Raw genomic sequence first — 14,306 nt, forward strand, 5'->3', positions numbered from 1 at the left:
CTCCACACCATACAAATTGACGACAGCCCCATTTCTCGATGGCACACCTCCCAGTCAACTACAAACATTACCAACCACAACCTGGTCACTGTTCTGAGTGTTAAACTCCCAGGTTTCAGCCTTCCATGGAAAATCTGAAGAACCGTCAATGCCTGTCCACCATCTACAAGGCACAAGTCAGGAGTGTAATGGAATACTCCTCACTTGGCTGGATGAGTGCGGCTCCCACAACACTCGAAGCTCAACATCATCCAGGACAAAGCAGCCTGCTTGATTGACACCACATCCACTCACTCCCTTCATCTCTGCTGCACAGTAGTAGCAGTGTGTACCATCTACAAGATGCACTGCAGGAATCCACCAAGTCTCCTTCCAAACTCACAACCACTATCATCTAGAAGGACAAGGACAGCAGGTAGATGGGAAAACCGCCACCTGTAAGTTCCCCTCCAAGTCACTCACCACCCTGACTTGGAAATATATTGCTGTTGCTTCACTGTTCCTGGGTCAAAACCCTGGAACTCCCTTCCTAACAGCACTGTGGGTGTACCCACACCGTATGAACTGCAGCAGTTCAAGGAGCTTACCACCAACTTCTGAGAGGCAACTAGGGATGGGCAGTACATGCTGGCCCAGCTAGTGAAGCCCACACTTTGTGAATGAATTTAAAAAAAAGCTAATATACAGTCAAGGGTGATGTAACGGTGTTATGGCATTGGGTTGTGAGTGAGTGGTCAGTCACAAAACTGGACAAAAAGTTCCTTCCTGGCTGTTGAGTTGTTCAGATGGAAAGCTGAAATGACAGTCTTGTCAGTGTTTGGTCAAAAGTCTACATTTTCTGAAGTAGGCTTCCAGAGAGCATAGATCTTCACTGTGTTTTCTCAATGAGGACCAACCAGCAAAGACATTGTCACTTGCTCCACAAGTTGAACATGAGCAGCTGAAATTGTGACTGTGGCCATCCAAGTCAGACCATTGCCCACATCCTGAACTTCTGATCCATTCCTGGTGGCATCAAAACCATTCACTGCATCAACTGAAGTTGTTTAATGGACTGTTAACTTTAACATCAAACTATAACTGCTTCCCTAGCCATACGAATGAAAATAAGCATTTTATTGCTTATAATTGCCTTGTACTACCACAGGCTATTGTATGATAATGTATGTTTTGTTTTCTAGGACAATACGATGTATAATTATTTGTTTGGTCACACTTTGTAAACAAATCATGTTTACCATTTCTAGTCTCAAAATGTCAAGAAAACAGATTTTTTCACATTGGTTAGTACAATGTATTAATACATACCTGGAAGTGAGACTGCGAAGCTGTAATAAAAACTGAAAATGCTGAAAATATTCAGCATGAACAGCTTTCAGCAGCAGCTGTTCATAATTCTGCCTCCTTTAGACCCATCATTTGTTTCTTAACTTGTCTCAGTACCATTCTCTTTGGCCTTGCACCATCGTCTGTTTTGTCATTTAACCTCACCGCCTTCCACCCTATCACAGACCTCCCCCTTTTGATTCTTTTTCCCACCCACTCTCTTTCACTTGCTTAAAATTTGTTACATTTCTAACTTTTCCCAATTCTGCTGAAATGTCATTGTCCTGAAACATTAACTCTGTTTCTCCCTCCACAGTTGCTGCCAGATCTGCTGAGTATTTCCAGCGCTTCCTTTTTTTATTTCAGATTTCCAGCATTTGCAGTATTTCACTTGTGTTTCTACAAAGCTGTACCTTTGTTTTTAAGGAATTCTATCATGTGTCACTGCCCCCTCCATGTTTTGGATTACTGCTTTGTATCTGAGAACTAGATGTTCTCAAAGGGAGGGGATCTTAATACAGTAGGCTGATTGTTCACCAGCACTGTTATCACTCTGAGTACAAAATTGGCCTTAATTACTTATGTTATGCACAGCATTCATACATCTTTAACACAGAGATAATTACTAAAAACGTCTTCGTTAAAAAAGCAAATATTAGGTGACCCACTGAAGATGTGTGTAACTTGCTACTAATTAATCTGCATGCCTTAGATTAAGGAATGTCAGGAAACTGATCCTTGGCATTTGCTTGTTCAGTTGAACCAAGGCTGCATAAGGACACTAGAATTAACTTTAGCTGGCCTTGGCCAGGGAGGAGAGAATCACTCCTGGTTTGAGCTCCTGATTGCTGCTTGGTCACTGCTGCTGAAATGTGCATGGCTGGGTGTTAGAGGAGGTTTAGGGTTGGGTTTCCCCTCCCACTTGAATAACCTGTCTTGGCTCACATATAAATCACTTGGGTGAATGAGATACTGGAGACTGCCAGCTGGGCACGCAGAAAACCTTAAGTCAGCACCTTTAGAAGGTAAGAAGGAAAATAGCAGGGGAAGAAGGATGAAAAATATGTAATTTCAAAGATTTGGAAGTTATCAAATTTCTCTTCAGTGATTTTACCCAACCATTAAAGATTGTCTCTTTTCTGTATAGCTTATAATGTTTTTATTTTTCTAAGATGTTTCTGTTTTCCACTCACACTGTACCATATCCTGGCTAGCAAAGGGTTAAAACAAAGGTGCAGTACTACCCTGTCCCTTTCGCTGTGAGTTCTTTGAGATTTGCTAGGGTAACTGTCCTATTTTATTTTGCATCCTTCTACTGCCTCGCCCATCAGGGAATGTCTGGCTTTTGTTAGGTACCATTCCCCTGATGACTAATAGTAACTATGAACTCATTGTTTGAGAAAATTGTGAGTACAGACTCTAATTCTGCTGCATGGTATACTAGGCCTCTACTGTATCACATCCTGAATTGATTGCCAATTTTAACTTTTTAAAAGTTCCATCATAATGCAAAGCCTTGTAGAATCAACACAGCAGTTTTTACAGGATGGCAAGTCAATGGCCTGGATTTTCACTGAATTGGAATGATTTCATATCCCTTTAAATATGGCGATGGGTCCAGATTCTGGGATTCCCGACCCCATTCCTAGGCTGTCTGATTTTCGGGAGTGCCTTTAAAGGGTGTGAGCTGGTTCCTGACAAAAGTCTGCATCCAGCACTCCCAACCTGGCCTCCACAATTTTCATGGAATCGGGCAAGGTTTTCAAAGAAATGTAATTCACAGCCATTCAGATGAGTCATGAAACCTGGTCCACATGAGGGGACCTTTTAAAAGATAAGTTCAAAAGGTCCTTCTCAAGCCAAGCCAAGCTCTGCCCTTCCACCAACTCCCTATGGATCCTCATGCCCCCTGTTGTAAGCTATGGCATTTCATTGCCCATTGACCCACTATACATTGCCTAGAACCAATGAACTCTGTAGTGACAGTAGGATGTATAAAAAGAAGCTACAAAAAAAGTAATTCATCCATAAATTCCTCCTATGGTGAAAAAAATCATTTCACTACAAGCTAATAAGTGTGGATCATCCAGACTTTTTAAAGTATCAATAAGAAAACCCACAAACCCATTGAAACCACTTAATGTTGTGTAAACAAGCACCGTGAAATTGACAACAGAGATAAGAGAGCCTGACTTGTCAATCAAACAATATTTTTTCTGGGTCTCAGGTGTTTTAGCACTCTAATAGTTATCAGGGCTGTCATCCAAGCATATATAATGAGGATTGGCTGAGTGCTCAACCTCCATTGCACTTGTTGAAACACCTGTGTCCCAGAGAAGACATTGTCTGATTGACAGTTAAGGCTGCCTGACTGTGCTGTCAATTTCACAATGTTTGTTTACACAACATTAAGTGGTTTCAAGGATTTGTGGTTTTTGTTATTGATACTTTAAAGGGTCTGGTTGATTGAGACCTTTATTAGCTTGTAGTGAAACCACTTTTTTCACCATTGGAGAAAATTATGAATGAAATACTGTTTTTTTTTAAAGCTTTTTTAAACACATCCTACTGCCACTACAGGGTTCATTGATTCTAGATAGTGCAGAGTGGGTCAATGGGCATGGAAGTGCCAAAGATTGACATTGGGGGCATGAGAGACCGTAGAGAGTGGGTGGAAATGCAGAAGTTGGCATAAGGGGCATGAGAAACCAAGAGGAATGGGTAGAAGGGCAGAGTTTGGCATGGATGGGGCATGGGGTGTGTTTGGAGGCTGGGTGGGTGAGAGGGTGAGGGGGATTTGGCTTGGAGGGCCTTTCATTGTCTTTATTTTAACAGGGACAAAGTCCCACTGCACCAAGGCAGGCCTTTTAAACAGACCACCTCCACACCCAGCAGCCCCTGCGGCTGCCTCCAAATCTCTTCCCGGGTTGGCTGGCCTGACTCCAGCCCACATTCGCCACCCCAGCACCCCAATGAAGATCCTGCCTTTGCAGACACTTTCTTCTGAGGTAGGCAGGCCGAGCTGAGAAGTTTCCCAACACCCGCTAACTGCCCTGAGGCTGAAAATCCAGGGCAATATGTCTGTTGTTTTTGCTGGCTTTTGAACTTTTTAAAACCTTTATTTTTGTGGCTACCCTTTGAAAAAGAGACTTATTTTTATATAGCATCTTTCACGACTTCAGGATGCTTCATTGAACTTTACAGTCAATGATGTATATTTTTGAGGTGGTCGCTATTATAATGAAGGAAAGACAGCAGCTAATTTATACACAGCAAGATCCCACAAACAGTGGTGTTGTAATAACTGATGGTATGTTCCCAGATGTTAATAGAGGTATGAATGTTGGCCAAGACATGGGGTGAACTCCCCTAGTCCTTGAATAGTGCCATCTGAGAGGGCAGGTTGGCCTATGGTTTCATGTCTCAACCAAAAGACTTTACCTCTGACAGTGCAGCATTCCCTTAGTTAATCACTGAAGTATCAACCTAGATCTTGTCTCTCAACCTTCTGAGTAAGAGGCCAGAGTGCTACTATTGAACCGCAGCTGGTTTAAGTGATGAAAGATTTAACATACAGTTTGAGATTCGGTTTTAAACATATGTTTTCTAACTTCCACAGTATCAGCTGTACTGCAACTGAATTTATGACCTACAAAGCAGTTATATTACTGTAGCTCAGTGGATTAAAATCTATGAGCTGTGGAGTAAGAAGTGCCACGGGGAAATTAAAACTATATAAATATTTGCAGATTTTATTTGCTGTCACACATAACTCCATATTGATTTCAGATAACTAACCTGCAAGAGAAGTGTAGCTCTACTGGGACATGTCATCTACTTAAATTTATATTTTACCATAGGTTTATTTTTTTTTCTATTCATAACTATTAGGTCTTGATGACTGCCTGCAGCAATACATTAAGAACTTTGAGAGGGAAAAAGTCAGTGGAGATCAACTTCTGCGTATCACTCACCAGGAACTAGAAGAGCTTGGGGTCACTCGTATTGGCCACCAGGAACTTATTCTAGAGGCAGTGGACCTGTTGTGCGCTTTGGTAAGTACAACCCCTTTGCCTTTTATCAGTCTGTTTTAGGAAATGTATTTCAAACCGGTAAGCCTTCAGAGAACACACTGTTTCATTGAAATGAAAAAAAAATTGCAGGGTTATGGGGAAAGAATGGGGGAATGGGGCTAATTAGATAGATCATTCAGAGAGGCCAAATGAACTGAGGTCTCCTTCTGTGCTGTAAAATTCTATGATTATCTTGTAACATGAAGCAACAAATGGTACAGGCATTAGTAAGAAAGCTTAGAAATTGAAGTCAGGAGCCATTTTTCTCTTCCCCCCAACCCTCCAGTTTTTATTTAGGCTGTGATGATGGATTGCTACATGATGAAATGTAGGTTTACCATGTTAGGTCTTCAAGTACAATAGATTTTGGAAATTGGAAGGTTTTTCAGATTTCACAATCATTTTATCTTCTGTGTCTCAAATGCATTTTTTAAGGTCCGGTGAGGAACATAATTTGTCAACAAGGTTGTTATGTTACTAATCTGTATTTACAAGTGCTGGCAGAAAATAGGTGAGTATTGTTCGAAATAGGTTTTAGCACGTTTTGTTCAACAACCCAATACTTAATGTGATGTTCTATAATCTGCTCATCACCAGTTGGATCTCTTTCACAGTATTGATTTTTAAAGTCGCTCAAAGTAAAAATAACATTTCAAAATTTGCAGATGGCACAAAACTTGGAAGTATTGTGAACTGTGAAAAGGATAGCAATAGACGTAGGACATAGATAGGTAGGTGGAATGGGTGGACACTAGGCAGATGAAATTTAATTCAGAGAAGTGTAAAGTGATACATTCTGGTAGGAAGAATGAGGAGAGGCAATATAAATTAAAGGGCACAATTCTAAAGGGAGTGCAGGAACACAAAGACCAAGGGCTGGGGGAATGTATGTGCACAAAATATTGAAGGAGGCAGGGCAGGTTGAGAAAGAGGTTAATAAAGCATATGGAATCCTGGACTTTATACATTGAGAGTGGAAACTTATCAGCCGCTTCAAGACAGCTTTGGAGACGGGAGGGGGTGGAATTTCAGAAAACCTCACAATGGGTCGGCGTCCAGACCTGTTCCCATCTCTGATCTTGTCAGAGGGTCTGAACAGCACTGGCAACCCACCCAGGAGTGGCAGATAGCTGAATATCAGCAATTAAGTGGCCAGTTAATGACATCGCTGGAACCTTACCCGTGGTGGATAGGCCCCCGCCTGAGGCCAAAGCCTGGGAGGTACAAGGAGGTGACCTCTCGGCAGCAAACCAGAGTCCAACATGGCTTCATTCAGTTCCCCTCCCGCAACCCCAGAGCTGCAGGTGTCAGAGGGCTGGAGCTGCAGTTGCAGGACATCCTTTGGAGGAATTCCTCCTCCATAATGATGGCTTGTAAGATGGGGTCACACTTACTTGTGCTGATTTTTGAAGTCTACGGAGGACGCTTCTGTCTTGAGGCGCCCTCACATTCTCCTTCCTACATTGGCAGTGCCCACCTCACCTGGTGGGACTTCCAGCCATCTACAATGTTCGATGCTCTGATTGGTCTTCCTGCTTGTGAGCCTGCCTGCCATCCTTAATTGGGTGGGGCAGCCTGTTAGTTAGTCACCTTCGGGAAGATCATGGAAATGGGCAGACCTCAGAAACAATTGGGGTCGGGGCCCAGAAATGGTTCAGTCCTGCAATTAAAAACTATATCAGCAACAACAACTTATATTTATATAGTGCCTTTACTGTAATGAAACATCCCAAGGTGCTTCACAGGAACATTATAAAACAAAGCATGACACCAAGCCACAAAATAAGATATTAGATCAAAAACTTGGTCAAAGAGGTAAGCTTTATGGAGTGTCTAATAGGAGGAATGCGAGGTGGAGAGGTGTAGAGAAAGTATTTCAGAGCTGGCAGCCTAAATGGCTGAGGGCATTGCCACCAATGACGGAGCAATTGTAATTGGGAATCCACAAAAAGTCAGAATTATAGGAACACAGATATCTCAGAGAATTGTGGGGCTGGAGGAGATGACAGAGTTAGGGATGCATAAGGCACAGAGAGATTTGAAAATAAGGATGAGAATTTTAAAATCAAGGTGCTGCTTGACCGGGAGCCAATGTAGGTCAACGAGCACAGGGGTCATGGGAATGGGATTTGGTACAAGTTAAGACATGGGCAACAGAGTTTTAAACAACCTCAAATTACGGAGACCAGCCAGGAGTGTGTTAAAATAGTTGACTCTAGAAGTAAAGCAGGCTCGGATGAGGATTTCAGCTGCAGATGAGTTGAGGCATGGACAAAGCCGGGCGATTTTACGGAAGTAGAAACAGGTGGTTTTAGTGATGGCACACATACAAGGTTGGAAACTGATCTCCGGATCAAATGTCCTCTCAAACTTCGCTTTAAGGAGAACCTAGCTTCTCCAATCTTTCCATGTAATTGAAGTCCTCCACCCCTGGATCCAAGATTGCGAACAGACTGGCTTGATCTCAGACTGTTGCTAGGGAGATTGATGGAGTTGATAGTTAGGTAACAGAGTTTGGAATGGAGACCAAAGACAGTAGCTTCAGTCTTCCCAATATTTAATTTGAGGAAAGTTTTGCTCATCCAGTACTGGAGGAAAGCAGCCTGATAATGTTGGTTCGATTCCATCTGTAGAGTTCAAAAGCAAGGAAGTTGGTGAACCTTGATAAAACACTGATTTGCCCTTAGCTGACGTGTTGCATCCAATTCTGGCCACCATGCTCTAGGAAGGATGTAATGGCTTTAGTTAGGGTGCAGAAAAGATTTACGGGAATGGATCAAGAGATGGGAGTCACATGGAAAGATTGGAGAAGCTGAGTTCTCCTTAAAGAGAAGTTTGAGAGGGGACTTGATAGAGGTGTTCAGAATCATGAGGGATCTATACAGAGTAGATAGTGAGAACTTATTCTCATTAGTGGAAGGGTTGAGAACCAGAGGATATTGATTTAATATATTATTGGTAAAAGAACCAATGGCTACATGAGGAAAAGCTTTTTATACAATGAGTGGTTAGGACCTGAATGCACTGTGTGAAAGTATGGTGGAGGCTGATTCAATTATGTTTTCTAAAGGGAACTAGATATCACCTGAAGAGAAAGATTTACAGATCTGCAGGGTCAGGGCAGGGTAGTGGGACTAGCAGAGTTGCTTTTGCAGAGAAAAGGACAAGCCAGTTGGCCCCCTGTGCTGTAACCATGATATGATTCTATGAATATCCATCAATAATGAAGCAGCAAAATAACCTCAATATTAAGGTTCCTCCAGGTAACCATCTGAAGAATATAATATAGAAATGACAGAAAATATGAACGGCACAGCAATAAAATTAAAGGAGCTGATTGACAGCATACCCTCATGGCTAAATTGAATCAATAATCCTGCAAAATTAATTTTAAAAATTCTCATATATAACATAACTGATCAGTTACGAAGTAAGGTGCAGGCCAGATACTCAATGGCAGGATTTTGCCCTTGGCCGCCAACGCGATCGGCCCTGCACCGCGATTTAACGCAGGCGGGCCAATTAAGGCATACCCTGTGTGCGAGCGGCAGCACTGAGGGGGGAGGAAGGCAACTCAAGCCTAGTGCGCAGTTCACCCTCGCTCGAGAAAGAGCGCTTCAATTTCCCTGAGGCACGGGGCTGCCCCAGGGAGATTGAAGTGCTGTGTAAAAAAAAAATAAAAATTTAATAAATCATGTTCCCTCTCCTGACTCTGTCACATGAGCTGGGGCATGTTTTAAATTCAAAAATAAAGCTTTTATTTAATGTTTATTTGCTTTAGGAAACCTCGTCCTGTTTGTGGATGAGGTTTCCTAAAAAATATAAAGGCTGCTTGGCCTTTTCCCTGCCCGCCACCTGTTAGGTTGGACAGGCAGCATAAATTTGAATGTAATTAGATTGTTAATGGTCTTAATAGGCCTTTTAATTATTGCAGGCACATGCTCAATATCGTCATGTGCCATTTTACACTCGGGCGTGTTGGGCACGTGCCCGCATGCCAAGCGTAATATTCTGCCCATGTGTAATAATATAAGAAAGGAAAACATGTTGGCATATCAATGATTCTACTTCGCCCTTTTAATCTTCTGAGTGAAAACTTTCTATAAATGCTCTCCTAGCAACTAAGAAGTAAGAAAAAGTGCCTGAATACTTATCCTTTTGCATATTTTATCTATTTAACTTTGGCCTGCTGCTTTCCAATTACTTTCGGAGAGAATTTGCATTGCATCAACTTCTATTACTCAGAACCTGTTCTGCCTGTCAGCCAGTTTTTTGTGCATGGGGGGATGGCTGTGTTTTTCTTAATCTCTAGTCCTGCCTGTGGCTTGTTATCTTTAAATCATTTCTGTGTTTATGTTCTAAATTAATTATGCCCTCTGTGCTTCATAGAATTTTGACAACTTATATTGTAACCCTCAATATTTTCTCTAGTCAAAACAAGCTCCACGGCCACCTGAACTTGGTGGGCAGCCTTTTTAGGGCACAGTTATTTGAAATTCTTTTATGATTTGGAGCCTTCAGTTCATGCTTTTAGCTACCAAAAAAAAATTGCAACAGATAGTCTACTTGCATATACAGCTGATTTTTTTTTTGACTAACACATTAAAAATGTTACAAATAGGTGCTCTGGTTGTTGGCCCTGCCCTCACCTGTGGAGCATTCCGCATATTATGCCGTCACTGTTCTCCATTAGAAGGGAGAAAAAATTGGCAAACATCATCCGAGATTTTCCAGGATGGAGTTAAGGCACAGATTGGTGATGATCTCATTTCCCACCTGCTCCTTGCAGTCTCTAGAAAAACATCCCCTTACTTTTAGAAGTTATGTGTGTGGCATCCATGATGTAAGCGTTCTTAAATTCACATGTTATGCAGGAGAAATGTGCATGCATGGAGGATTGAAACATTGTACAGCTCAGACAGAAAAATCTGTGATACCGTATCACTGTTAGATTTTGGGTTATTTTATGTTCTGTTTCTTTTGTAAATGATAGAAATAAAAACCGGGCAGTTCTATAATGGGCAGGCGATCCCCCTACCTGATTCACTAATTGGTGCAGAAATTACCCATCTCTTATCAAAATTAAAGCTTTTACTTTTTATTGAAATTGTCTAGTCTGGGTCCAACAATTAATCCTGATTATTAGGTACAAGAGAGTATTTGAATAAGAGTACCTTTTCTGTCAATCCAGAACATTGAAATTTTCATTGTGACATGCCATTAGCAGAGAAAAAAATAACTGATCAGATGTAGTTAGAACTAAAAAGGTTAATAAAAGATAGGAATTATATATGTTCTGAAAGGTATTAGCTTCACTTTTTCAAACTTAAAAGTCATTCTGTGAATTCTGACCAATGAAACCAAAAGTGTTGCTTTCAAATTGATTACTTTCTTTTGGAATAGAACAGTTTATTTGGTGGAAAAGATGAGGTTTCCTTCTGTTCTTTGATAAACAGAATGAAGTCTTAATGTGGCTTCTTCAGAATGCGGTGATTCAAAAGTGCTCAAGGTTGATACGTTTCAATATAAATTGTGGATGTTGATGACAGCTTAATATCTAGCAATGGTGTTGGACATTTATCTAGGTCCTCTAATATAAAAGCATTTTTCCCAAAGAGGACAAGCAAACAAATGAATTATGTTTTCATGCTTCAGTAAACTATGGTGCTGAGAGTTGTCTTATTGCTTGCTTTCCTACATCTGAGCTATCCTCAAATGTGAAACTTTAACTTAAGCTGCACAATCACCAGAGTTTTTAATTGAGCCGAGGCATGAGCAAACTGCTTTCAGCAAAACAGGGAACATATGATACTCCAACTGCCCATGTTCAGAGTTGTCATGCCTCAAGATCCCCCATTTTTGTGATTAATTAAAGACCTGCTGCCATTTACAATTTATTTACCTTTCCTATTTGAACCTTTTTAAAGACAGAAATAAGTGTTATTCCTAATAAATAAGTTCTTCAAATGTTTCAAAGCACTCTATCCTGTGAATTGCTTTTGAAATGCTGCTATGCAAATTAGCAGCATTCTTCATCAGTAATATAGCACAGCAATGAGCTGAGTGACCAGTAGTCTGTTCATTTTGGTTGGACCTGCTGATCAGGGCACCAAATGAACACCCTGCTGTTGTTTGAATAGTGCCAGGGGATCTTCACCTTGCATTTGAACAGACCTGTTTAATATCTCACCTGAGTGTGCAGACCTCTGACAGTGCCTAGATTATGGGCTTAAGTCCCAATGTTGGACTTGAACTGAAAGCAACTGACCCAAAGGTAACAACGCACCTGAAAGCTGCTCTGGACCAATGAAATCCTGTAAATTGAGCCACCATTTATCCCAGGCTTCAGAAATGAAAACATGATATACTTATTTAGTGTACACTCATCTCTAAATAACTTCTGTAAAACCAATCGTAAAGGCAGCACATTGGAGCCCTGGTACCCTTCTTTGGAACCTGCTTCCTTTTATCTTAGCATTTAGTCAAATTCAAAATTTGTTATAGCCACGGAAGAATCTTTAGTTTAAAATTTTATGGTCTGAATTTTTCCTTCGTCAGGCGAGCTTGGCGGGAGTGGGCGGGGGTGGTCAGGGAGCCGACCGCCGCCCGTGATAGGCTCCGCACCACTATTTCACATGGGTGGGCCAATTAAGGCCAGCCCTGTGTGGATCACGAGCGGCAGCGCTGAGCGCCACCTGTAGGTGGAGGGAGGAGGGAAAACGGGCCTGGCACGCAGTTTGCGCATGCATGCAAAAGAGTGCTTCAATCTCCCTGAGGCACGGAGCTGTCTCAGGGAGATTGAAGCGCTTTTTAAAAAAATAAAGGCATTAAAAATTTATTGAAACATGTCTCCTCCTGTGACTGTGTCACAGGAGCTGGGACATGTTTTTATTTTCATAGTGATGTTTTTATTTAATTTGTATTAGCTTTAGGAAACCTCATCCCGCATATGAATGAGGTTTCCTAAAAAAATGTAAATGTAAAGGCCGCTTGGCCTTTTCACCTGCCCGGCAACAGGTCGCGCATCATATTACGTTCGGGCATGTCGGCCATGCCTGCATGCCGAAGGTAAAATTCTGGCCTATAAGTTCATTTATGAATAAGTGCATGGGGGAAATTAGACTATTTTGCTGTTCCTGTGTCACTTATAAGAAAATGGCAATGACAGTATACAGTTTACCAGTTTTTTTTTGCTTTGTTTTGTTCACTGTACATTACATTCTGAATGTGAACATGCTAAAATTATTTTTATGTGGAATGGCACTTAATAGCATTCTCTCTGCAACTCAATCTCCATCCATTGATCATTCAAAAGAGACAGTTTACTTACCTTTCAATGTACACCTTCATAAATCATCAGTCTCATACTTTCCACATGTTTGATAGGAGCTTTGCATTAAAACATAGAGCCAGATTTTCGCAGAGTTGGGTCAATTCTGGACATTTCTAAAAATGGCAGGCAAAACCTAGAAGTCCCACCCCAATTTCCGACAGATCCAGTTTTTCTCCAAGAGGGGGAAGGTAACAAGGAGTGAATTGCACAGGATGGAAACCTGAACTCAGCAGGGCCATTTTAGTGTTGAGCTCAAACAGGCTCCATTTTGGCTGTTGCAAGAGCCTTAACCTATGGTATGAGAGTCACAAATTGACATGGAGGTGTAAATGCTCTTAAATGGTAGATAAGATTTCTTTAAGTCTCAAGACTTGGTTTTCAAATCCCTCACTCTTTAAACATGTAAAAACAGGCTTAATCTGTCAGTGAGAGTTTTAAAAAGGGCTGCTGCTTTGATTGACAGGCCATCTGGTGTAGGTTAGAAAAAAACATTACAATCTGTTTATGCAGTTTCAATAGAGGCTTTTATTTACATATCCCTAGGGCGATTATGATTGTGTAACTATAACTGTTTAGCTGAGTTCCAAAAACTACCATTATCTCAGCAGGGGGTTCTGAGTTCATAGTTTTATTGATAGTTTAGAGAGGCTCTTAAAGCTTTAACTGTCTTTGGTATGGGTACTGAATAGAAGTGTGCTTCTTTTTATAATAGATTAACTGCTTGAGGAGATTTAAAAGCCTTGAATGGGTTTCATAAATCAGGCTTTTTTCACCATCAAGTTTGTAGGAGTGAGAGCTGAATTAGATTTTTTTTTTCACCTCCACATGGCTCCTGAGGTCTGCCATCTTGGATACTGGGTGAGTGGCTATGGAGGTGGCAGTGGGTGTTCGAGGAGGCATGGGGTTAGTTGTGGGTATGCACTGGTATAGAGGTGGCATGGAAGATATGAGGGGGCAAGGGGTTAGATGGGGTCATTAGTTGGCATGGAGGTGGCAAGGGAATGGATGGGCAGGTGATTGTAATGAGGGGTGAAGGCTGGAGGGCCTAACAGCTTCTAAGACAATGGAACATAGTCCCAGACAATTGAGGGGGGCTTTCTAACCAGTCTGTCTCAGTACTTGGTGCCCCTGTGGCCACCTACAATCTGCTTCCAGGTTTGGCGGGCCCAACTCTATAACAACCTCCGCCACTCACCCCTCCTTGGAATGAAAATTGGGTTAAACCGAGGCGGCACTGCCGATTCGGGACATTTCCCAATTCAAGCTACCTGCCTTAGTAGTGAAAATCCAGTCCATAGTTTCACAAGGGTGCTGCATTACTAATTGAAAAGGCTAAGCCTCAGATCAATACTGACCTCTTTGTCACCATTCTCTCCCTATTATTAATTATGTAATGGTGTGCATTTTATTTAATAGGTCTGCTATTTGTAAAAAAAAAATTTGATATAGCAAGTGTAATTTGATTTTATTCTCTGTATTTCATTTGCTAGTTTGTTCTTTGTTTATGCTGAGTCAAGGAGTATTATCAATATTTCAGTCTGCAGAGTTAACACAGACTGAGTCATGGAGTAATT

The 14,306-nt window shown here is 41.4% G+C and overlaps 1 protein-coding gene across 4 annotated transcripts in view; it reads left to right on the plus strand.

Moving 5' to 3' along the window:
* Window positions 1-14,306, plus strand: part of cnksr2a (connector enhancer of kinase suppressor of Ras 2a) — a 580,037-nt gene that overhangs the window by 133,969 nt on the left and 431,762 nt on the right. For all 4 annotated transcript variants that reach the window (XM_041211522.1, XM_041211523.1, XM_041211524.1 and 1 more), the window contains exon 2: window positions 5,218-5,381. In XM_041211522.1, coding sequence (XP_041067456.1) covers window positions 5,218-5,381 — 164 coding nt within the window. The remainder of the gene's footprint in view (window positions 1-5,217; window positions 5,382-14,306) is intronic.

The sequence above is a fragment of the Carcharodon carcharias genome, chromosome 18 (genome assembly GCF_017639515.1).
Source record: "Carcharodon carcharias isolate sCarCar2 chromosome 18, sCarCar2.pri, whole genome shotgun sequence".
NCBI lineage: Eukaryota > Metazoa > Chordata > Chondrichthyes > Lamniformes > Lamnidae > Carcharodon > Carcharodon carcharias.